Below are 27,630 nucleotides of genomic sequence, written 5' to 3'. Positions count from 1 at the left end.
GTCATGATCAGTACATGACCCCTATTGATTTTGGGGTCAAGGGGTCAAAGGTCAAGGTCACATTGACCTTGTAAGCAAAAACGGTTTCCGATCAGTAACTAAAGAACCTTAAGGCCTAGGAACTTCAAACTTGGTATGGTGATTGGTCATGATCAGTAGATGACCCCTATTGATTTTGGGTCAAGGGGTCAAAGGTCAAGGTCACATTGACCTTGTAAGCAAAAACGGTTTCCGATCAATAACTAAAGAACCTTAAGGCCTAGGAACTTCAAACTTGGTATGGTGATTGGTCATGATCAGTAGATGACCCCTATTGACTTTGGGGTCAAAGGTCAAGGTCACATTGACCTTGAAAGCAAAAACTGTTTCCAATCAATTACTAAAGAACTTTAAAGCCTAGGAGCTTCAAACTTGGTATGGTGATTGATCATGATCATTAGATGACCCCTATTGATTTTGGGGTCAAGGGGTCAAAGGTCAAGGTCACATTGACCACTTGGGTAAAAACAGTTTCCGATCAATAACGAAAGAACCTTAAGGCATAGGAACTTCAAACTTGGTATGGTGATTGGTCATGACCAGCAGATGACCTCTATTGATCTTGGGGTTAAGGGGTCAAAGGTCAAGGTCACATTGATCTTGTAGGTAAAAACTGTTTCCGATCAATAACGAAAGAACCCTAAGGCCTAGGGATTTCAAACTTGATATGGTGATTGGTCATGATCAGTAGATGACCCCTATTTATTTTGGGGTTAAGGGGTCAAAGGTCAAGGTCACATTGATCTTGTAGGTAAAAACTGTTTCCGATCAATAACGAAAGAACCCTTAGGCCTAGGGATTTCAAACTTGATATGGTGATTGGTCATGATCAGTAGATGACCCCTATTGATTTTGGGGTCAAGGGGTCAAAGGTCAAGGTCACATTGACCTCTTGGGTAAAAACGGTTTCTGATCAATAACGAAAGAACCCTAAGGCATAGGAACTTCAAACTTGGTATGGTGATTGGTCATGACCAGCCGATGACCTCTATTGATTTTGGGGTTAAGGGGTCAAAGGTCAAGGTCACATTGATCTTGTAGGTAAAAATTGTTTCCGATAAATAACTAAAGAACCCTTAGGCCTAGGAACTTCAAACTTGGTATGGTGATTTGTCATGACCAGCAGATGACCCCTATTGACTTTGGGGTTAAGGGGTCAAAGGGCAAGGTCACATTGACCTTGTAGGTAAAAATGCTTTCCAATCAATAACTTAAGAACCCTGAGGCCTAGGAACTTCGAACTTGGTATGGTGATTGTTCATGACCAGCAGATGACCTATTGATTATGGGGTCAAGGGGTCAAAGGTCAAGGTCACATTGACCTTGTAGGTAAAAACGGTTTCCGATCAATTAACTAAAAAAGCTTAGGCCTAGGAACTTCAAACTTGGCATGGTGATTGGTCATGACCAGCAGATGACCTATTGTTTTTAGGGTAAAGGGGTCAAAGGTCAAGGTCACATTGACCTTGAAGATAAAAACGGTTTCCGATCAATTAATTAAAAACCCTTAGGCCAAGGAACTTCAAACTTTGTTTGATGATTGGTCGTGACCAGCAGATGACCCCTATTGAGTTTTGGGTCAAGGGGTCAAAGGTTAAGGTCCTGACCAGTAGATACTTGATAACCCTTATTAATTGTTTGATCACTGGGTCAGAAGTCATGCATAATAACCTTATCACATGACTAATTGGCTGCTGATAGGGGGCATACATGTTTTACAAACATATCTTGTTTTTATTGTTATTACACCACGTGACTGATCTCTTATTAGGATGAATAGAACGCAAAGAATCTATAAGTTTGAATTTACTAATGATTTGTGAAAATAATTTAGAACCAGAAGTGCCACGTTCAAGATTACCACCTATTTTGTCTATATTTGCATCGAAAATAAAAATATAATCCCCTAAAAGCAATAAGTTGTTAGAAGTGACAAAATTTGGAAAAATAGTTTCGAAAAATTCACGGGAACATGCTGACGATAACAGCAGCAACTTTTTTTTGTAAAAACGAATATTTTTTTGTCAAAAACGATTCGAAATCTATTGTATAAAACTAATAAAGAAAATAATCAATCGTAAAAATAATAACATTGGTTCTCACGTGGAGATCAATCTATCATACTGAAGGGAAGCAAGTGTGCAAATTTCATTTCCACTTTTTTCGCAGAGAGAGTCATTCGTTTTGGCAGTTGCTTATTTCATTTATATAGCAGCTTTAGAGACAAGTAAATGCACTAAAAGACTTCGTTACGTGGTACAAATTAATAAGCATGTATCAGCTATGTTACACCTAAAATATCTATGATGACAACACAGGAGATCAGCATGTGGCAAGGTTAATGATATGCATGGGCTATTTTTAGATTTCCTCACCAAGACGTTTAAACTCTGTCAGTAGATCTAAATATAACTTGATCATGCACTAATATTCTGCGTGATTCGGTCACGGTCTTTTGGTAAACAGGACCGCCCTTTGGAGACGGAATACTACTACAGTAACCATTATCTATTGTATAAAACTAATAAAGACAAAAACCAATTATAAAAGAAACTAATTTTTTCGTCTTGAAAAAGAATTAAAAGTAGAAGTAAAAATAGAAATCCTATTTATATAAACAAACTTACCGAAGTAACTAAAATAGCTTAGATTTCCGTAATATTACTTCGTCTGATTCCACAGTATGACGGAATCGCCCGAATTGTCACGATTGCAATCGGAACTACATTGGCTATTATCATTTATCCGAATAGTGACGGAAAGGGCCGAAAAGTTGCGATTGGCACGATTGCAGCTGGTGTCTCGTTCAGTCATGCACTAACAAATGTAAGCAGGAAACCACCTAACCGGAACAACTTTTCCAAAACAAAACGCTTCTACTACCGCGTTTGAGGCATAGACCGGAAGCCAGTGAACTCGTATATACACGAGTTGCCTCCCATTGTTGACTAACTTTATTGACTAGTTGTTGACTTTAAAATTTTCTTTTACCAGAAGACGATTGATTGGGTAAGGTGAAGTAAAAACAACACCGACCTCTTTATCCGCCATCCCTCGGGCAATTGTTTCAACTTTCTCGACCGCAATTTTGTACGTCTTCAGGATTTCCACCACATCGTTCACATTTACCGTGCCATAGTAGTTGGTGTTAATAAACTTCACGCTTCTTTCTATCACATCAACGTCAAACAAGACATCAGCCAAAACTGGACTTTCTTCAACAGCTAGCATTCTGCAAATAGATACTATAAAAGCGGTAGCTTCTGTACCAGGTAAGTATGCCTCAACTCCGAAAATGAAACATTTTATTCCACTAAATTACAAAAATCTCCCGGTTAGCAGTTCAGATATACTCCGCCCCTGTGTGCAACTCTCACACCACGAGCCAAACGCCCAAAATCAGTAAAAAGAATCGCCAGTCATAGGCTCTATGTATTCTTAAAACTAACATATGACCGCTATTATAACGGTCATCTCCCGCTCCTTTTTATCTCGACTTTTTTTTTTTAATGTAGAGGTATTGCTATAGTCGCGGCGGCGTTACCGTTCCCGTTCCCGTCCACAAACTTGTACCTAACTTTTTTGTTTCTTGGTGCATTGTCTTCATACTGGGCCACAACAACCCTTGGGACAAGACCTTTCAGTAGACTACACTTGCCTTGACCTTCATCCATAAATGACCTTGACCTTCAAGGTTAAAAGTCCAAATTTTGCTTGTTCATGCTGTTATTGGCTGTTACTTTGTTATTTTTGAATGTATTGTCTTCAAACTTGAACATAATAATCTTCAAGGATATCCCTTAAAAATAACCAGACAGACCTTGACCTTCACTCATAAATGACCTTGACTTTGAAGGTCAACTTATTGAAATTTTCATTTTTTTGGCTATTATTGGCTGTAACTTTGTTATTTTTTGTGGATTGTCTTCAAACTTGAACATAATAATGTTCAAGGATAACCCTTAAAAATAACCAGGTAGACCTTGACCTTCACTCATTTATGACTTTGACTTTGAAGTTCAAATTATTGAAATTTGCATTGTTTTGGCTGTAACTGGCTGTAACTTAGCTATTATTGAAGGGATCAACTTCATATTATAACAGAACATCCTTAAGGACAAGACCTTGTTGATTATCAAACACTTGGGCTCTTTAATGACCTTGACCTTGAAGGTTAAATTACTGAATTTTCTCAGATTTGTGCATTAAATGACCATATATATTTATTGGTGTGTGTGTATATATATATATCATCATTATTATCAACAACAACAACACGTGACTCCACCACCATGTGACACAACCACGTGACACCACCGCGTGAAACCACCACGTGACTTCACCACGTGACACAACCACCTGACTTCACCAAGTGACTCTACCACGTGACTTCATCACGCGACTTCGCCACGCGACTCCACCACGTGACTTCACCACGTGACTCCATCACATGACTTCATTAAGTGACTCTACCACATGACTATTCCAACACGTGTCTTCACCTCGTGACTCTACCTCGTGACTCTACCACGTGACACTACCACGCGACTTCACCACATGACTCCACCACGTGACTTCACCTTATGGCTCTACCACGTGACACTACCACGTGACTCTACCGCGTGACTCCACCACGTGACACCACCATGTGTCAACCACGTGACACCACCACGTGTCAACACATGACTCCACCACGTGTATCTATTTATAGAATTTTCTATTTATAGAATAGCGTGTTTCTATTTATAGAATTGCGTGTTTTTCTTTAAAATATATAGACAAAACTAATGTGACAAGACAGACTGATTAATTTTATAAAAAGGAAACGTTAAGATTTTGTTCAAACATTTCTTTGTTTCCTTTTAGAGAAAGTAAAAAGTCGAGCGTTGCCCCCGCTCGGCGGTGGCTCTTGTTTAACTAAATTCCTAATTCGAGCTACCTTCCGACGTACGGAAAACATGTTCAGTACATTGAACCGACATTTTTATTAGCCTGTTGTGATTCAAATTGCCTTTTCTTACCTTATTTCTTGGAGTCAGGCTGCACTTATAGTGGAAGCGGCGACGTGACCACCATGGAGCTGATGCTACTGATGTTACGTCATTAACGTCATTTCAACAAAATTTAGATAAAATTCAAAAGTGGGCAATAGAAAATGGTTTTAAATTTTCAAAGTCAAAAACCCAATGTGTTCATTTTTGTCGATTGCGGAAACAACATAATGACCCTGAACTTTACATACTAGTATCTGGTTCTAAAATTCCAGTTGTTGATGAAGCTAAGGTTTTAGGAATTATATTTGATAAAAAAAACTTTCTTTTATACCACATATTAAACATTTGAAAACTAAATGCCTAAAAGCTTTAAATTTACTTATTGTTTTATCAAGTACAAAAAGGGGATCAAATTCTTCCACATTACTGAAATTATACAGAAGTCTTATCCGATCAAAATTAGATTATGGTTCTGTAGTATATGGGTCTGCAAGAAAATCATATCTTCAAATGCTAGATACCATACATCTCAAGGGTTAACGTTTAGCTTTAGGTGCTTTTCGCACTTCACCTATAGAAAGTCTATATGCGGAAGCTGGGGAACCATCGCTTAATCTTCGTCGAAAAAAAGCTATCACTTCAATATGCAACTAGAATTTCATCTAATAGCAAAAATCCAGCTAAAAATATTATTTTCAAACCAAGTACATGTAATACTGAAAAATTTGTTAACAAACCAAAGGATATTAAACCATTAGGCCTTCGTTTAACAGATGATTTAGATAAACTTAAAATAAATCCAGACAGTATCCTTCAAAATGACGATGAGGATGTTCCACCTTGGACTTATAATTCCCCGAATATAAATATTAACCTTCCAAATATAAAAAAGTCATCAAATTCACCTGAATATTTCAAAGAGAAATTTGTAGCAATTAAGGAAGAACATGACGATTTTATACATATTTATACGGACGGTTCAAAAGAAGGTTGCAAAGTAGGTGCGGCTGTGTTTGAAAATAATTTTACATCTAGTATGAGGTTACCAGATAATGCATCAATTTTTACTGCTGAAGCAAAAGCTATCGATTTAGCATTGTCATATATAGCACAGCATACCCTCGATACATTTGTGATATTTTCTGACTCGCTTTCTGTTTTTATATCCATTTAAAATAAAACATCTGACAATATCATGCTAAATAAACTTCTTTTCGATTTCATGATATACTAAAATCTGTTAAATTATATTGGATTCCAAGTCATGTAGGTATACGAGGAAATGAAAAAGTAGATGCTTTAGCTAAACCATCATTAAATTTTCAAAAAACTGACTTTTTGTTACCTGCTTGGGATTTTAGACCGGCTATAAATAAACTCGTATCATCTGAATGGAAAACAAATTGGGACAATGCCGTTTTTAATAAACTTCACGATATAAACCCATCTCTTGATGTGTCACCATCTCTATGTCTGTCAAACCGCCGTGATCAAACAATTCTTCTTCGATGCCGAATTGGACACACTAAATTTACCCACTCTTATCTCCTCACAAATGACAATGCCCCTTTCTGTGTAGGTTGTAATGAAAATGTTACTGTCAAGCATTTTCTTCTTGAATGTCATGATTTTTCACAGGCCCGTAATAGATTTTATTCTGTAAATTCACTCAAAGAACTCTTAAAAAACCATTCCATCAAAAAACATAATTGATCATTAGAAAGAGATAAACTTGTATTCTAGGATCTAATTGGCTCATTTCTATTGTCATTTACAAAGTTTTACATAACATTTTAAGCCTATTATATAGCATTCGGCACAATATAGCCAGTTATGTGTTGACGTGTCGAAAAAATCAAAACAAACAAACAAAAGCAAAGTTCAAATTTTCCCCTGGTGTCAAAATTGGCCCTGCCCGGGGCAATGATTCTTATTATGTACACATAGTAAAAACAAAAATTAAAGGCAAAGCGTGCCATCGTGAACACCAATCAGGAATAGAATACCTTAACAAATATACTAAACAACTATACGTAGTAAAATATAAAAACATATCGCTTTCATGCATGCATGATGTTCATAATAAATATGCAAAGTCATGCGGGCAATCAAACATGCATTAGAGAAAACAATTCACAACAAGGGCCATCAGTGATAACATGCGTTGCCATTACTTGGCAAAAGATCATTCAACCTAAAGATCTGTGTAATATGCACAAGAATTTGAGCTATCGATCAATCCTTTAAATTCATTAAAATTGCATAAGTGATAAAACATGAGTAGTCCGGACAAATTTCAAAATTAAAATCATGAAAGATCAAAAACTCTCACAAAAAACAATGATCTGATAAATGTTAATGAGATGCACAACTAGACATGGTATTGGTCATTCCCCTAAAATTTTCATGTAATTGCACCAGCAGATTCTGAGGAGTAGTCCAGACAAGCTCCTGTGTAGCTGGCAATACAGAAAAACACCTTTTTTATTCAAGGGCAATAACTCATAAAAATCAAACTCGTTGAAATCATTCAAGCAAAAAGCTTTTGTATTATGCACATATACTCGACCTACCAATTTATCCTTTAAAGTTTCATTGAAATTTCATTTATGGTATATGAGGAGAAGACCGGACAAAATTTATTGTTTCGGGGACATAACTAGGCTAAAAATCATTCAAGCAAAAACCCTGTGTAATAAGCGCAAGTACTTGACATACCAATTAATCCGATAAATTTTCACTGAAATTGTTTAAGAGGTATATGAGAAGTAGTCCAGACAAATTTTTATAAATAAAAATAATTAAAGGGCCATAACTCTGACAAAATTCATTGAATCATACAATGCTGATGATATGCACAACAAGACTTGGTACTGATCAATTATCCTTTAAAAGTTTAGATGAAATTGTACTAGTTCTTTTTTAGAAGTAGCCCGGACAAATTTTTGTGTATCTGGCAACACACAGAAAAAGCACCTTTTTATTAAAGGACCATAACACGGCCAAAAATCATTCAACCGGAAAACCCATGGAAATATCGCAAGGACTTGAGCTACAGATCCTAATGAAATTGCATTAGTGATATAAGAGGAGTAGTCCGGAAAACTTTAAAAATAAAAATTAGTAAAGGGCCATAACTCAAACAAAAATCATTGAACCGGAAAATGCTGACAATATGCACAACTAGACTTGGTACTGATCATTCCTGTGAAGTTTGGATGAAATTGCAAGTTTTGTGACGGACGGACAGACAGACGATATAGAAGTGTTCCTTATATGTCGCTACTACTCCGTAGAGGGGACACAAAAATTATATGAAAAAAATATGAATAATTTTGGTATAGAAAATGTCCATTTTTTTATAATGGTCGTTAATCACTTCTTACATTAAAAAGAATATAATATTTGAAATATAATTAAGAAGAAGTGTGTATTTTAATAGAAATAAAATAGGAGAAACCGGGTTTACAATATATGTTAGTAGTAATTATGTCGAAACATAAAGTTTTGGTGTATTTATTTATTAAAAAGATCATAAAATTAATTTTGGTCACGTTTATTTTAAAGTGGAGGCAGATAAATTTTGATACTTATTAGAAAATAATAAATATATGAAAATACAAAAATAATAAAAGAAAGTCCACATTGCAATAAACGCAAAACAAGGAACCCCCAGATCGCTAAACCCCGCGATTTCGGTCGGGTAAGGTCCACAATCTCGGGGAAGCGCGAAATTGACCCAAATCTTGCGCCACTAATATGATGTGAGATTCAGACGGGTCTATACAAATGACACACCAAGCCGACTGTCTCGAAGCCCGAGAAAAATAGGCGACCCGGAGAGTCACCGCCGAGCGCCGTCCAGCAAATGTGATTAAAAAACACATGTGTAAGCAATAATTTGAAAAAAAAAAATGAAACTTTATCGTGTACAAGAAATGTTAATAAAACAATCCTTCAAAATCTTCTTCATTTATAGGGAAAGTAACAATAGAACCTGACCCGACAATAGAAAATAAATTGCTTTAAATGATGGAATGAAGCAAGATGTATAAGAGGCTGATTAAAAAGAGGCAATGATCCCAAAACAGGGTTACATGTACAGATGAAAATGAGTAAAATGAGGTAATGGATTCAAGACTGGGTTACATATACAGATGGAAATGAGTGATATGAAGTATATAAAAACATTATATTAATAAACAAGTCAGGAATTTTAAATAACGGATTTAGAGCAAACAATATGTTTAAAAGCTAAAGAGAAGTTGCTCTGAAAGTGCAATTATGTGTTGCAAATGTAGTAAAATGTAAACAAAGTAGTATTTTGACTTCAATACAAATACTATTTCACTATAATTATACCAGTTGCCAACAGAACGAAAGATTCAAAAGATAGTTCATGTTTATAGCGAATGAGTATGTTTTTCGAAACTGTAACAAGATACCAAAAGTAAACAAGTTTTTGAGGGGAAAAAATAGCATTTCTCGGGCATAATGGGCTTTTTTTAGTGAATTTAAACATTGACTATCTTAATATACTCTGTTTCTTAAATAAATGAAGAATTTTTCTCAAAGTGATCTGATCGAAATTTTCTTATTATGATGTTAAAAATTAATACGAGTAGACCAAATTAAGTACATAGACAATGACACAATTACTAAACATGTATAATTTATATCAATATCAACTTTTTGCAAATCGTTAAACCTTACAACTGTTTTACTAGATTTAATCTTCTTATCGCTAATGATTTGTAATAAATACATAACTATACTAAAAGGCTTAAAATAATAACATTCAATGAATCCTTGAGAGACAGTTTCAATACCACTTCATATCACTCATTTCCTTTCTAGAAATATGTTTACAATACAAAAAAATAATCTGAATATACGACATCCTGTACTAATCTGTTTCAGATATTCTTATGAATTGGATATCTTGCACTTGAGAAAATATTAGAAAAAACGTTTTTAAAATTGATTTGAGGAAATAAATAAACACACTAAACTTTATAATCTGTGTCTAATAAATAAGTATAAAAAGTCTTTGGCGGCTGTCAAAAGTCTCCCCGTACATTTAATCAATGATCTTATATTTTCGATCCTTGAAGATCGTTCAGCACGACATTATTGTTGTGCTTGTGGTATTTTGAGTTTCAACTTTTCGGCATTTTCTAGTTGGGTGGTTCCAATATTCCTACTTGAATAATGTTGAATCACCCTTAGGATATGTCGCCTGCTTTTTAAATTTGTCTTTTGACGTCTTATCTGTGATACGCAGGCTTCATAACCTCTGATCCCCTTTCAAAATTCCATTTTATTTAGTTCCGCCCATTGTTTTCTCGTTTAGGGCACACGCTTTTTATTACTTGGGGACCATACGCCGCTTTTCATGGAATGGCACGGAAGTGTCACATTGAAGGTTCCATGATAACCGCCGTATGAACACATCTGCGGATGTTTCTAAATTCAAAAATTTACTATTTCACGTTTAAATGTTGAATTCTGCTTAAGCCGGTGCTAGGGGGCGTGGACGGTAACTTGCACTTTCCAGTACCGTCCATGAACAGGCTCAATCAAACCGAGCCTGCATCATTTTCAATTTTGCCGTGTTGGGCTTTCTTTAGGGATTCTGTATTTATCTATATTATTTGAAGGTGAACCAACAAATTTATTATCTGGTATTTTATCGATTAAAACTTTTAAAGTTAAAAGATATTGTTTGTAATAGGGTGGAATGAATTCGCTATGTGGGAAATAAATTTCATGTAAAGTCTTAGTTGAAACCCAATCCAGTATTTGGCAAAGTAAAACCAAGGAGAAGAATGATTACTGTCTAAGTTTTATATTCGGATGATTTTACAGGCTCGTGAAAATGCCCAATCGAACTTATAAGCCCGATGTAGCTTTAATTGTCCCATCGGGCTTAAATACTTCAATGGAGGCGAAAAATTTTGGTCCGAAGCGAACCTTCCCGTATAGAGCGAACATTAAAAGCCCTACAATTCATGCAAATTGGGAAATAATTATCATACATACAAATAACATCATCAAAGGGTAACTAAAACAATGCACCGCTCATTATTAATTTTACCTATAAACTCTTTGGAGACAAATTATTTTGATAAATTCTTCGTAAATACACGTTTGTTTGCATCCAAATTTCGGATCTCTTCACTTCCGGTCTTTTGGGTCAGATAAAACTTTTACTAATCATTTTGCCAGCATCCCATAAATTGTATTAATATTTTTACAGATACAAAATGTACAGTATTGCTCAAAAACGTAACAACCGCAATTTTTTTATTATTTTTTCAGTTAATAACTTTCTTTTCATTAGAGATTATACGCAAACCAGCATGAATAAATCGTGCAATCAGCGAATCGCGTCATTTGCCCAAACGACAACAGTGTGAATAAATCGATACTTTCATATATAAATGCAAGAACATATATAACATGTATAATTAAAGGCTATTATATAACTAACTTCTTAAGTTGTATTAACTTTTCAATTTAATGACATTTAGGTTAATGAATGTAAGATGAAAAAAATACTAAAGGAGGTTATCATTTTTGATGTTGTTATATGCATACTTAAAAATTTGGTATAGAAAACAAATCCAGGAAAAAATGAAAAAGGTCAAGCTTGTCGAGCTAAACTACACCATACAGGAAAGATTTTAAAGGTATATGTACATGACACTAAGAAAAGAAGCGAAACCATATGCAAGAGACTTGCAACAATAAAGAGAAGCGTAAGTACATCTGTATACCTGTTTCTGAATCTTCTAATGCTGTTGCGTCTTGTAATACTAAGGTTACTTCATCATAAAACTGCCACAATGAATCTTTTGTGCGAACTATTTGAAAAAAATATATCATATGTTGACTAGGAATTCAAATTGAATTTTCTTTATTTACCTATTTATTTATTGATTCCGTTTTAAAAAAGCATCAACATAAAATACACAAATATGTATTTATAATTAGACACACTAAGCACTAAATCAGGGGTGGAGTGTCTTCTCCAATGGAAATACCAACCGGATGCTGATATATCAAGTTATTCACCGAAAATTGCACTGTTTCGGCCCGTAAGTATATTAACTGTAAACATTACAACTATATATGGCTAAATAATTCTGTATTTATCTATTTTCTCATATTACATAAAATATCTTTCATTATATTCTGCTACAATAAAGTTAATGTTTTGCAATGTTTTGCATTAATTGAAATGACTTTAACCTTTGTAACATATACGGAGTTTTCTTCGTTTTCTTGATGAAGAAATATGTCTAAATGTTGAATTATCGTTAAGCCGGCGCTAGGGGGCGTGGACGGTAACTTGCACCATGTACAGGCCCAATCAAGCCGAGCATGCAACATTTTTATTATTTGTTCGTGTTTGGCTTTCTTTAGGAATTCTGTTTTCTCCATTTTTACATCCTCACTTTGAAGATAAGCTATTGGATAATGCAATTTTACTTTATTTTACATTAACAACAGCCGGTACCAATGCCACAGACTTAGTGACCGTGGCTAAAGTAGACCCTTTTAAGGAAACAGGTGCCGTCTACCCTGATCCCCAAGAAGAAGAACAATTAAAAAGTGGGGATACATGCAGAATGTGCAGCATGGAACATGTTGGCAGAAAAAGAAATTGTATTTGGGTTAATTGTTGCGCAAAAAAAAAGTGCATTTTGGGTGCATTCCTTATGCATTGGCATTGTTGCCACCAAAAAAGAAGTTGAAGGACTGAAATACTTCTGCCCAGAACATTTAAATATATTGTGTGTAACCTTTTATTTTTTCCCATTGTTTTTCTAGTGCAAAAGCCTCGTCTGCTCATCAATTCCCGAAATGTTGTCAATTTTTTTTTATCTCTTCTGAAATCTGATTATTTCTCTCCAATGGTGTTGTGAATACTGCTGATAATTTATCATTGACTCCCATTGACTCCCAGAATTTGGCAATCAGCACATTTCAACAGGGATGTTGAAGGGTTTTCATTACATTGTCTTTCAAATGCTTTAAAGCCTTTATCCAGTATAGTGCCGTTTATTGACGTGTGCTGGCTATTAGAATAAGAAATTTTGAAACTTTTTAAATATATATAAAATTACTTTATCAAACTTTTAAATGTTGACGCTCTTTCTTATATTTTCAAGTAAATGTGAAAATTCCATTTCTGAAATAGCTGGCATTTGACTATGACTTTGTTGCCATCCTCATATTCAATTTTGTCTCAGATGAATGTGAGTATGCATATGTTTTAAACGTATATGTGGAAGTCACAACTTATTTATTGTATATATTAAAAGTTACATGGTAGCGGAATAACTGGGGCTCAAGTATCTAATCAATATTGATAGCGTTATAGAATCTTTATATATTAAGGGTAAAATAATTATAACATACTCCGTTATATTATTCAGATAACCATATTTTCGCAAACATACTCTCCATTGGAAAATTTCTGTCGACAAATCTTGTTGGTATATTGATTTGGTGTGCTTTGGATATACTTATTTCTTGTTCCAAATGTGTTTCTTGTCTGTAATATTAGGTTTGTCTTACAGTTAATAATTATATAATCATTAAGGTAATTCTGTAAGTGTATGATTTGTATCATTCAATTTAAGAAATAGAATCATGCTTAAGAATCATGCTTAAGAATCATGCTTAAGAATCATTATAATAAAAATTTTATAATTATAATTATTATTATATGTTAGTGATCTCAAAGTGAAATGTCTGATTAATTTAATTTGTGATATTTTAAATTAACATTACTTCTTCATGCTTATCTAAATTTCTACAAACATCTTTCCAGTGCTTCTCAGATGGGACACCTGGGGGCAACCATCTCTTTGTTTTTCCATTAATATTTTCCAAAACGAAGTCACCCCCTTCACCTTAACTGTTATTTCCCGACGTAGAAAAAGACTCCGTTCGTTTGAGAAGTTGTAAAACCTCAGATGGAGCGAGCACTTTAGTTCTTTAATTGGCAAAATGTTAAAACTTGATAGTTTGTCATGTTCAGTCCATAAAATAATTTTAAAAATTTACTATGGCCAGCACTAATGAAATTATTATTGGCCCGTCTAACGCTACATATAAATACATAGAGTGCAAATATATAATTTAACAAACAGTTTGCCATGAATCGGTGGTGATTTCGAATTTTCTATGAATTTATAGAACTCTGATACGTTTACTGGATTATCATTTTTAAAACAATGAAGAATAAATGTTCTCAATAATTCGTCTAGAGTGCCAAATAGTAAGATGTTCATAAATTCCCACGCTTTATGGTGGTCGGAACAATTTTTCGCGGCGAGCAAAGCAAGTGGTGTTCGAAATCCATTAATCTTTACTAAATCTTCTATTACCACATCCCATAACAATTTAAAAACAGCCTTTGTTGCATTCATTTCTATGTGACCATTGCCAGGGACCAAGAGTCGATTGTGCAATTGTTCATTTTTATATAATAGTTTACCAATGTTATATGGTAACCCATCGCAGCCTACAATTGTCAAATTTTTACCATCACCATTATCGTCGATACATTGCTCTTGTATATGCTTGAAATATATATATTGTAATAAATGTATAATTTTATATAGAAATATCAAAATACGTCCGGTGTGTTACTTATATCTTAAATTAATATATAGAAAAGGACAGTCTTACAAGTGTCACATTATCTTAGATACATGTGTATAACTTGTTATAGTTATTTACTGTATATTTTCTAACGAAACTTTTGGATATTTAAACTTATGATTTATAAATATAATACTTATGTTTTAGATATATAGATTCAATCTGTAATACTCTTTTTAATGATTGAAACCAAACAAAGATAACATAAATCACACTGACTTGTCATTAATGATACACACAGAGACGAACAAATGACATAAATATATCGACTGTTTGTTTGTATTCACCTACCTTTAGCACTTTCTTTACAGATTCAAAAGAGCATTGATTCGCCATAACTTGTTCACCTACATAAATAATTGGTACGTCCTTTGGATGCTTACTTTTCACCCATCTGTACGGATCTTGTAAAGATTGTTCTATTGTTGTATTTTGCTATCTTTATATAAGAAAAAACTAACAACAATAGAGTATTTATATTGGTGAATAAAATGGATATATATGACTATGATCTGCATGTTTTTACTTTATTTATAAAATGAAAAACGTTATACAAACTCTTCCAATAACGAATATAATGTTTTATATAAGAATGATATCAACTACCAATATATTTATTTTATTTCACACTGTATTTCTCATTTCATTCATTTGAAATTTTTTTTTCTCTTATAATTACATCTATTTTAATGGATTTAAAAACATTCAGTACCCAGAATGTGTCCACATCGTCTACTAGTTTTCCATTAACGGTTGGGTTCTGCTCTTTAACACTTTTAATGGCATTTCTAAGAATTGGTCTCTAATGCCCCGGTCACATATTCACGAATAATGCCACAGAAGAGCTACGGTCTAATCGTTCACGGATTACTACGGAAATGTGAAATTCTGTAGTCCGCTACGGTTCCAGTACGGACACACAACGGTATGAGTACGGAGTCCGACGGATTTACCACCAATAGCCCCCGGAGAGACACGGATTGTTACGGGCCGACACGGTTTGATACGGAGCGACACGAATCAGGACGGACGCACTACGGATACACTACGGTCTGCTACGGTATAAGCACGGCTTAGTACGAATAAGTATGGTCTGATACGGAGAAGAACGTAATGATACGGAGAAGAACGAATTGCCACGGATCTATACGGACCTAATACATCCGTCCACAACCTCTTGCTTGCTCATTTTCAAAATGCCTCAAAAGAAAAGAACACCTAGAAAACGAATTGCAGAGTTCAATGATTTTGGCGGAGAGGATTCAGCCTAATCGCGTCCGAACCCCGAGACACATCAAGTCCAATTAAAGTGAATTTCTTGAAGGACGCTAGATCCTCAACAAGTTCGGCCATGAAAGCCTCATACTAAACATGAAGCGGTCTTCGTAAAAGCCCGTCTCTAGTCCACCATCTCCTCTGTCTTCTCTTACTGATTATATATGGACTAGTAATCATTAATGAAAAATGTTGATCAATACTGCTTCTCTTTTAATTTTAAGATTTGCTTTTTATCTTACAATTACATTGATTATCGTGATGTTTATGTTTTAAAAATATGTAAAAAGCTTGTTAATTAATCTTATTATCACTCAAGGGCCAGTGTCCGAGGCTTATGAGACACTTCGTTTTATGTACATGTTTACTCTATTTTCACGATCCAATGTTTGTAAAATATGTTTACAACATTAAATGTTATTCTATTTCTTATGAATTGTAGTACGATATTAATATAAATTTACTTCTATGCATGTCATCAAGCAGCTCGACCACTGCCTCCGCATTCTGAGCCATTTCAATATAAAGTTGCAGCCAGTAAATGGCAATTATCATTTATTAAATGTTTCTGCAAATATATATGTCTGTTTTTAACAAGAAGGTAGTATTTACAAACTGTATACCCTTGAAATAGTACATGATACTTAATTCATCCGTACTAAACAGTGGTGGGCCGTACCATTCCGTACCGTTTCGTGTTGCAACGCAATAAACCGTATAAGACCGTGCTAATCCTTGCCTCTCCGTAGTACAACGTATTACGATCGTGGTTTTCCGTGACAATGCCGTATTAATCCGTATTAAAACCGTAGCTTATACGTAGGGTAACCTTACAAATACGTAGTTCTCCGTACCAAACCGTGGAAATCCTTGACAAGTTGGTGGACTTCGAATCAGTACGGACTATTACGGTTTTCGTACGGACCAGTACGTATCAGTACGGATTAATACGGACTAGTAGGGATACGCTACGGTTGATTTTTCCGTAGCAAATTTTTGTGCATGTTCAAAAATTGTCAAGGATCGCTACGGATATACAAGGACTACTACGATTGATTACGGTTACAATACGGAGAGCTACTGACCAGTACGGGTAGCTACGAACGATGCCGGAATTAATCCGTGGCTCTTCCGTGGGCGTATTCCGTGAATATGTAACCGGGGTATTATATTCATGAACATCTTTTCCGAATCATTTAGTGTTTTGGTTTTGGTTATCAATTGCTCGTTATTTTCTTAATATAACCATAGTTTGGGATTTAGGCAATTTGATAATTGTATATTCTCTGATGCAGTGGGTTGTATATGGACAAGAGTTGTCACTACACTTGCCCTACACTTGTAATCGAATCGAATACGCCAGTTTCTTGCTATACGTTGATTGTTGCCAAAAAGTTACAGTATCTGCTTTTTTATCAACGAATTCTAGGGTTTTGTTAGCTTGATAAGTGAGCCATTTTTTAAAGAGACATAACTTCTTCCTGATAAAGATTTATTATAAAATTTGCGGACTATGCTACTTCCACTTAAATAGTATGCAACAAGGTTTGAATAGAATGGCAAGGGGCTTACAAAATTAAGCATTCTAGCCTTGTATGTAGAGTCTACTGCACTTAAAATGCATACACTTTTTTATGTTTTCCTTTTCCATATCGAGTCCTGTGACAGCTTTTAAAAAATCCACTAATATTTCATTTGTCGAATTTTACCAATTTTTACTTTAAATTCATCTAAACATGAGTTAAATTCGTGTAAGGTGCTGATTTTGTTTGCATCCTCTAGAATATCATTCGAAATATTATGACCAATGGCCTTTACAATTTGACGAAAATCAGAATGAGATGTAAATTTGTTTCCAATTTGGTCTATAAAGGTACCAAAGTATCAATCTTTGGTCGCTTGCTGGCTGAAATTCTTAATTTGTCACAATGTTCAACACATGAGTCACTTACTGCCAGTGCATGGTTGGGTATAAACCCCTCTTTTTTCATGAAAGATATAAAGTCAACCTTAATTTTCTGGCTTGCGAGTAGGATTATTTTAACATCCGGCTTTGTGTTTAAAGTACTGTGCCTAACACAAGAGAATGCTGGCACTTTCTGCAAGATGATAAATTACAATTAAATAAAGTAAATTATAAAATTAAATACAAAATCATCAATACAAGCATATGTAGAAAATTAAAAATAATATTTAAACCAATTTTGTAGATAAATATAATTTTTGCCGTTATAAATAATTTTTAATATACATTAATGATGAATGAAATAACAAGGAAATTAATGCTGCCTCAAAATTGTAAAACGGCACATTATTAAAATAGCTAGGGTGGGACTTACTTTCGACGCCATTATACTTTTTCCTACTGTAGGCCTAATTGTACACTGCAACTAACACTACCAATAATAAAAATAGCTTCATGTGTGACAATGTATATAAATGAAAGATAGAAAAATATGATTTTCGAGATTTTATTGTTTATTTAGAGATATGTTGATTGCAAATATAGCAGTACATGATATATCTTAATAGCATGATAAAACATTCCATACAATTATACAATATAACATGAATGAAGACTAACGAGTTTATTAAATCTGTATTCTGATGATAATAGCCAAGCAGAAAAAACACTTAAACGCAAAGAAAATACTTTTGAACATAGCCCGTACAAAAGATGAGGAATCTGTCAGATGCTGACTATAAAAGGAATGTATTTTTCGAAATTAAATTATCTGACCTAAAAAGACCGGAGTTGAAGATATCCGAAATTTGGATGCAGACAAACTTGTATTTACGAAGAATTTATCAAATAATTTGTCTCCATAGAGTTTATAGGTAAAATTAATAATGAGCGGCGCATTGTTTCAGTTACCCTTTGATGATGTTATTTTCATGTATGATAATTATTCCACAATTTTCATGTATTGTAGGTCCTTCCCTATACGGCAGGGTCTAATTCGGACCAAACATTTTCGCCTCCATTGAAGTATTTAAGCATGATGGGGCAATTGAAGCTACATCGGGCTTATCAGCTCGATTGGGCATTTTTACCAGCCTGTTTAAACCGCCATTTGTAATAGGTAGATATAACGTTTTTCTCGGAATAGGCTCAAAGGATGAATTCCATATAACTTTTAAACTAGCTTTCTGAAACATAATAATATAATGTTCAGGCATATAATGTCTGCTGTAATACAATAAATAATTTTTGAAAAAGCTAAATAGTTTAATATTGTGCTTTTATCTTTAAAAAAGAATAACACTTTGATTGTACATTTTAAAAACCTTTCATTCCAAATTTTGTCTATATCAATATTGTAACCAATATAATAATCTAATAATGTACAATCCTGAACCCAGGATATACCAAACAGATGATCATATCTATATTTCAATTTACCAAAATATCATCCATTTGATTTCCTATAATTAATCTATGACCATGATACTCTTTGAAATAAATCGACTTCTTGGAAAAATTTCTTAATTGACAAATTATCATTTAAAAACTGATGCATTACCATCTGCATATAGAGACATTTTGACATGGATCTTAACACCTTTAACTAAAATACCTATTATATCAGAATTGTCTTGTACTTTGCAAATGGTTCTGAGCATAATATAAAAAGAAGAGGAGACAAAGAACGATTTTGACGGTGACGTACAGAACGTGTTAATAAAAGAGGTTCAGATATATGGTGATTTACAATAACACTAGATTTTATATCTTTATACAGAACTCTAACATAATTTATAAAACATCATAAAAACCCAAAACATTCATGTGTAAAAAGGATTGGTCCAAAATACTCTATCAAAGAAGGCTTTTTCTTGATCAATATTAATGAAACAGGCTTCTAATTGTTTTTGTTCTACATAAACAAATAGTTTTCTACGTAAAGATATACTGTTAAAAACGATCTTCCTTGATGGAACATGTTTAACTAATAAAACAAATTTTGAGACGACTAAAAGAAAGTCTATTTTTATAATTTTAACAGCAATATTTAATAAAGAAAACGGTCTTTTGTTTTTCATAAGTTCAGAATTATTTTTATCTTCACATAAAAAGAAATATAAGATAACTTTTAACACTGAGACATTTCATCATAATATATGAAGAATAAATGTAAAACATTACCAAAAAGATGAAAAATATAATGTTAAAAAAAGAAAGTGACCATCAGATTTTTTGTTGCATCCATTTCTTTCAAAGAATTCAAAATATCTGACTTTACAATTGGTCTATTAAGGAAACCATTATCTGTAATACTTACTTGTGGCAAGTTACTTAAAACGTGAGAACTAAGATATACGTCTTCAGTTTCATCTGTATAAAGTTGTTTGTATTGTTTTTAAACTTTCCAAAATTTCTAAAGAAGTGTCTTCTGTTACACTATCATCCTTTATTTTAAATATAGTTTTATCATGACCTTTTAATTGTCCAAAATTGCAAAATAATTTAGATGGGTTTTCATTACTTTCTTTTTTTCTTTTTGTGTCTTCTTATTATTTGACCATAAGTACATTCATTTTCAAGTTCTTTCAATATTAATATAATATCATTTCTTTCCAACGGACCATCTGTTTCTATTAAAGAAATATTTAGCAAAACTTTAACATTTCAGTTTAATACTGATTCTGTAGACTATGCGTGTGTTGCATTCATTTAAACTGTTGGAAAGTTTGATTAAACTGGTGAAACCAGATGCTGTTAAAATTATAATTGATTGAATATAATCAATTATCAAAATTGTTTGACATTTAGTTTATTTACTTTTACTGCTGTATACTGTAGTAGGGTTGAATTTATCATCTGTAGATAGAATGATGAAGACATTTTTAATAGTTGGTCATTCAAGTTTCACAAAATAAATATGATTTACATGTATGTACATTTCTATACACTGTCATTCTTTATACTAAAAAAATGTTTTGTTTCACTTAAGGTCTGATTTTACTTAATTCAGTTTATCGTGTTTTTTTGTGTTTTTTTTTTTGTGTTAAAATGTATGTTAAACATTTAATATTAAGTTCGATCTGACATATTATTGATTTGTAGCGTGATAGGTAGTTTTCTGTTTAATCAGCAATTCATGTATATTTTTGTGTGTTTACATTGCAAATGTGATAAGGGAAGTAATCACTGCATAGAATGTTTGTTTAAGTAAATTGGATTGTCTCCCCTTAAAAAAGTATATTTACTAAAACTAAAAAGAAAATTATGTAGAGCATCATCCTTTAGGTATATGTATATAGTATAAGATTAAAAACTTAGGAATTACAAAGTATAGGTATAAAGTCAAATGTTACTTTATTTTGTGTAATTATGATGACTACTGTAAATGGATGACAATTTTCAAGTAGTAAATGTGATGAAAAAAAAAAAACAATTGATGAAAATTGAAAGAGGAAACATTTTTAAAATAAATAATGATTTAGATTCTGATAGGAAATGCATAACAACATGAACGTTTGTATTTTTTTCCTTTGTATTCATTCACATGGCGTTTCAATTATGAGAAATATACAATTTGTTCCTGGATAGTTAAGTATAAGTCTCGTGAAGATATCGTAAAAAAACTGATATAAATCGATAATTCAAATTTACCGCCAACTATTTGGACCTACATAATATTTAAACGATGATATAAGCCATGCATTGGTTTTAAGGCAAATACCATTAAAGCAATGGCACTCGGGAAGGTACAGTTGATGTTGAGCATTACAATGAAGTCCTGTTATATCTGACTATCTTGAATGTAAAAAATGTTAAACGTCTGCGGAAATAAGATACTGTAGTTTGTTACTAACCTTGGATATTGAAGCATTTTACAAGCAACTTGAGCTGACTGCTTTGTAAATTCATCATCACAAATTGTTCCCCAAGACCAATCATGCCATATTTCCAGTCTTCCTTCATATTGATATGATCCTCCAACCAATCGAACTTCAAAAATAGCATCAATTATTCAAAGCAATGGTTCCAGTGGTATTAAGAATCATTTGCAAAAATATAGAAATAAATCTTATTATTCCTTCTTCTAACAGCGGCCACCTTACGGCGTGGACAACGCTCGATTTTCATTTCTAACAGCAAACCAAAGGTTTGAGGAAATCTTATCAGTTGACCTTGTTATTGACAAACCTATATATATATATATATATATATATATATATATATATATATATATATATATATATATATATATATATATATATAGACAGTCACATTCCTCCATTTACGGGGCATCGGTCTATTTGAGACCATACTTGTGGGGTTTATATTTAATGTGGGGCATACATAAGACCTCGCAACTCTGGCATGTTTAAAACGATGTATGGGGGCGTAGGCTACCCTTCTAACATAGTGCCCGTAGGCCGGTTTTAGTAGTAAATGATATATGTCCCACAAATGTATATATTTTTAATGGGGTTTTATGTTATTGGTCAATATGTTTTCACCTATGGTAAAATTAAATATATAGTTGATATATATAACTTAGTACCCCTTAGTTCTGTTGTTTGGAAATGTCATTATATGCCTACATAGTGACATATATAAAAATGGCTGCATGAAATAATGCCACTCAACTCGGTCTTATAAATAGGCCCCGTAAGTGAAGATATGTGTGAATATATATATATATATATATAAATATATACATGTATATATATATGTATGTATATAGGTTTGTCAATAACAAGGTCAACTGATAACTAAGTGTATTTTTTCATCGAAAGCTATGCATAAAGTTCAAAATTTATGGCTGTACACCAAAACACATGACGGTAGGTTACTTTGTCAAAATCAAGGTCAACTTATATCAAATTTCAAAGTTGTACATCTTAGGAAAAGGAAATTAGGTCACTAGGTCAAAATCAAAGAAAGCTTATATCAAAGCTTAATTTTACAACTAAAACTGACACCATTGTACGGATTCCATAACTGTATATCAAAAGATACAAAATAAGGTCATTATCACTAAGTCAAAATTTAGGTAAGCTTATATCAAAGTTTAATTTTACATAAAAAAGGATGTGCAAATGGTCTAAATTCAATAGCTATTGAAAATGAAAACAAGATAATATCATTATTTGCTCTTGAGGCCAAGAAAAAGTCAATGCCACATTTTTTAAATTGAATATGTTCCTATGGTCTATGGTCGCAAATCTTGCTTTGTCATAGTAACAATCAAATCCTTATAGACACAACAAACTTATTACATTTTAGCAACATTAAATATTTTACCTTCACAGTCAAGATCACTTAAAACTCAAGTTCAAGTTCGGTTTAAATCTTAAATAGCCTCGTCCAAAATGTTGTTTCGGCAAATTATGCAGATAAGTAAGCCAATAATTACAAAAGTACAGTTAATCATAGCAAACATAAGTGATAAATCACTGATTTTACCTTCAAGAAAAAGTATAAAGTAGATATGGTATTTTTAAAACACTACACTGGCTCAAAATATGAATAAAAAGTGTCATTAAAAATGGCAGATTTCTTTTAAAGGAAAATCGATTTTTTAACCTGAACGCTGCTTCACATATACAACTTACTCATTCTGTTATACAAATTTGACATATTCATGAATAATTAAATATATTTCAGAAAAATAAGATATTAAACTCAAGGATGAGCATAGAATATATTTCATTTTTGAACTATGACTGTGGGATTAATCTGCGTTATAAAAGACATCCCAATAAAATTAACAATTCAAAACGAATAACGGTCAAGGGGTTCAAAAGATGGACAGCAAAAAAATAAGTGGGCGTTTAGTACGTCACTTCTCTTGTAGTGCATATATAGAACATAATTGACATTAACTGATTTAACCATGGTACCATAATAGTACGTTTATTTGTCCTGTGGCTATAGAAACCAATCGGCATCATTTTAAAATGAGAAAAATCAGTTAATACCAGTTATTTTCTACTATAAATTTTCTTGTTTCGCACCTTTTTATCAGTTATATACGTATACAAGTATGTATACATAAATGAATAAGAGAAATTCATGAGCGGGAAATTGTATATACATGTATATCAAAACAGTATTTATAGTTTATTGTTCCCTAAAAATAAAAAGGTTTTTTCTGTTTATAATTATTTATGTGTCAAACGGCATGAAACAGTATTCGTTTTAATTATTATGATGATGGGATGGTGTAAAAGAAATTATATGACGTTTACCTTTACCTTCCCCTACTTCACCAAGTGTATCTACCATATCTCTGGTTTTCTTAAATTTTTGATCCACTGATATAAGATCTGATGAAATACGCTCAATGGTTTTATTCACTTCTTTTATATTATCTATTCTTTCATACAAGCCCAAAACTTCACTGTCAACTTTTGAGATATTGTTGAATACAGTCCTGACAAGACTTTCCGTGCTATTCAACATATCTTTAACTTCATCCCTATATTTGACTTGCTCAGCAGTTATATTTAGGAAATGTTTGTCTACAGTATTGTTAATCGCAACTTTGAACGTTTCAATGGTGTCTATATATTCCACTTGCTCAGCAATAATGTCAAGGAAACGTTTTTCTATAGTTTTGTTAATTGCAACTTTGAACGTTTCAATGGTGTCCATATATTCGACTTGCTCGGCAGTAATATTATGAAACCGTTTTTCTATGGCACTGTTAACTTCAACCTTGAATGTTTCGATGATGTCCTTATGTTCTATAACTTTCTCATTTAAGTCTGAAACTAATTTATTTAATTCTTTTTTTCTGAAATCAGCGTTTTCTTCACAATTGCACCTATGTCCCGATGTAATCCTATCTGTTTACTCTTGGTTCCGGTAACTGTTTCATTAAATTTCATATTGATATCTTTCACATTTTGTTCTTACATTGCCAGACGATCTACAATGTAAAGATCATAATGATTATGGTAAGACATGACTGGATTGCGACACTAATATTAATTGTTAAGTAATAAGAGTTTACACATGTAATTCATGTTGCTTACATTCATTCGGTTTCATTTTCATATGGTTTGAAATAATTGTACCGGTATAAAGCCATTAGATAGTTAATGAAGAATTTCCTTTCTGAACAGCATTCAATTTCAATATAGATACTAAGTGTATTTCGTACGTGGGTTCATGTTCTACTGGTGGTAACTTTTGTGTCCCCGCCATAGAATAACTGGGGCATATAGTGTTACCCCGTTCCGTTATGCCGTCACTCCGTCACTCCTTCATCATCAGTTTCCGTTTATAATCTCCAACAACACATTCCACTCAAATTTGACAAGGAATGCGCCTGTCAAGTTCGAATTAGGTCATTGTTCGATGGTTTTGGCAGAGTTATGCCCCTTTAACTTTGAAAATAAAATCAGTTTCTGTACATTATCTACCCAACAGTTGTTCACAATCAACACAAATTTGACAGATGGATACGGATGGGAATGCCAAGGTCAAGATTGAATATGGTCATGGGTCGATGATTTTTAGCAGATTATGCCCCTTTAACTTTGAAAAGAAAAAGGTTTCAAGTTTCGTACATTATCTCCCCAACAGTTGTAATTATTCAACTCAAGTCTTACATATCAATACGTCCAAAGAACGCGCAGGTCAAATAAGAATTTGGTCATGGTTCGTTGATTTTGGTCAAAGGTATCCCTTTTGGACGGTGGAAAAAAATGTCAGTTTTCTGCACTCTTTCTTTTGTGGAAATGTATGTTTAAGGTTGAAATCACATGTGCATGTATTTTATCATAAAATATAAGTCAAGTTCAAATTTGGTTTTGGTCTGATTATTTAAGACAGAGTTTTCCTTCATGAAATTAGAAAAAGATAAGAAATTTTCAGTTTTTGCTCTTACTTTTGTAGGAATGTATGTCCGAGGATGACATTGCATGTGCTGGTATTTTACCAGAAAATACAGGTCAAGTTCTTATTTGGCCATTGACAGATTATTTTAACATTTATCCCCCTTAAACTTTAAAAAATTTAAAAAAAATCACAATATCTTATCATAATCTCGGCTACAAATAGGCAATATGCAATTTGCAAAAGGTTAGCGCTGTAACACAATAGTTTCAAGGCCAATAATTTTGTATAAAAATGGTTTCTGTTAACATTGAATAGTTTAAGGGCTATGAACTTAGAATGAAAACAAAATCGTTTGCGCAAGCACACTAGATATTATATCATTTAAAATTTTGGCTTCATGCGGGGGCATTATTTGCGTAACGACACATTTCTAGTTAAAATTATTTATTTTTCTGTATGTTTTCATTCTTTTTGTTTGGTCAAAATATGGTTTACATTTTTGTTGAATAAAGAAGTTTTTGCAAATTTATATGTACGTTTTAGTAAAAATGAGTGAAAATACGGTAGTTTTACAACTGATTAATAACATAGTTATATTTCCAATTTGTGACGGTAAACCTCCCTCTTATATAACAAAAGTTTATGAGTAAACTAAAATTTAATTATCTGCCAACCGGTTTCTCATCAGGGCAAATGTGACGATAAAATATATTTGTTGTTGTTCTATATAACTGATGCACAAATTTAACTTTATGTCATCAATATTTTTCAAACAAGATGATAAACGTTTGTTCTGTCTTGCGTTTCGATTTGAATATATTAAATGATAAAGTTTTAGTTGACTTTTGAAACATTGACATTTCGTTCAGAAGTGTAATGCCCGGACATATATTGTTTTAAATTGTTGCAATATAACATCTTATTTTAAACATGTGATATATACAATATATCAAACAAAATTAAAAGTAGATATTTACCATTAGGAATTGGTCCAGTTGTCTCATAAGCACCCAGTCTCGCCTCTAATTTACTAAGTCTAGCAGACTCTAATCGTTGTTCTATCAGAACTTCTTGCACTGTTTGCTTTAACATAGCAACTTCTTGACAGTCACACATTGAACCCGTTTGTCCGCAAACACTTGAGATGGTAACAGACAATAAGACAAAAAGGATCATTTTGCTTTAAGTATCCCTAGATTAAAATGCAAACTCAAATCTCATTAATATTCCTTGTATTATCTACTTTTTCTAAACTTATTCACAATTAATACCTTATCTATCAAAAATGCGTTTGCAGTGATATGGCCAGTTATGTGTTGACGTGCCGTAAAAATCCAAACAAAGTATCACTCTTAAAATTATGTCCCGATTCTGTAAATGTTGGCATATGCGCATTCCACTGAAAATACAATACAATATAACTTGAGAGAAAGTGGAATTGGCCAATCAGCAATGAAGTGTATCACTTCTAATTAAGTGGTTATGATTATACGTTCATTTTGATAGAATAACATACTGTCAAACCACGTTATACATGCCACATAAACAGTGAGTAGCAACGTATACCCTCGGGGGACAATCATCTGTTTAGAAATTCATGGCACGAATACAAGAAGTGGATGTTTAAGAAAAAATAAAACTTCAATATGAGACAAACCAATCAGATATGGTGTGTCACAGGGTTAAATATTTCTGGTACTTAGAAAACAGAAACAAAACCCTGAGAGAATTTCAAATACCAAACTGTATGAAAATTACAGAAGTTACAACACAATGTCCGTTTCGAATGTACTGTAATAATTTCACTACAAGTTTTTGTGGGTTTTTTTTTCATATTCGAAC

At 33.0% G+C, this 27,630-nt stretch overlaps 1 protein-coding gene across 1 annotated transcript; it reads right to left on the bottom strand.

Moving 5' to 3' along the window:
* Positions 1-20,190: 20,190 nt before the first annotated feature.
* Positions 20,191-27,152, bottom strand: LOC132757700 (uncharacterized). Its single transcript, XM_060749060.1, has 3 exons — positions 26,766-27,152; positions 24,192-24,874; positions 20,191-21,942 (listed from the first exon to the last, which is right to left on the bottom strand). The coding sequence occupies exons 2-3, from the start codon at positions 24,595-24,597 to the stop codon at positions 21,734-21,736; spliced, it is 615 nt and encodes a 204-aa protein (XP_060605043.1). The 5' UTR covers positions 24,598-24,874; positions 26,766-27,152; the 3' UTR covers positions 20,191-21,733.
* Positions 27,153-27,630: the final 478 nt, after the last annotated feature.

This window comes from Ruditapes philippinarum, unplaced genomic scaffold (assembly GCF_026571515.1).
Source record: "Ruditapes philippinarum isolate M1 unplaced genomic scaffold, ASM2657151v2 ctg867_1_1_1_1, whole genome shotgun sequence".
In the NCBI taxonomy this organism is placed as follows: Eukaryota; Metazoa; Mollusca; class Bivalvia; order Venerida; family Veneridae; genus Ruditapes; species Ruditapes philippinarum.
This window is presented reverse-complemented; position numbering and strand designations above follow the sequence as displayed.

What these genes read in the sequence shown, in the direction of transcription:
- LOC132757700 (XM_060749060.1), bottom strand. Translation starts at nt 24,597, where the DNA reads ATGGACACCATTGAAACGTTCAAAGTTGCAATTAACAAAACTATAGAA. An exon ending in TGAAGTAGGGGAAGGTAAAG is followed by an intron (nt 21,943 to 24,191) that starts GTAAACGTCATA and finishes CTATTTTTGAAG; the next exon opens with TTCGATTGGTTGGAGGATCA.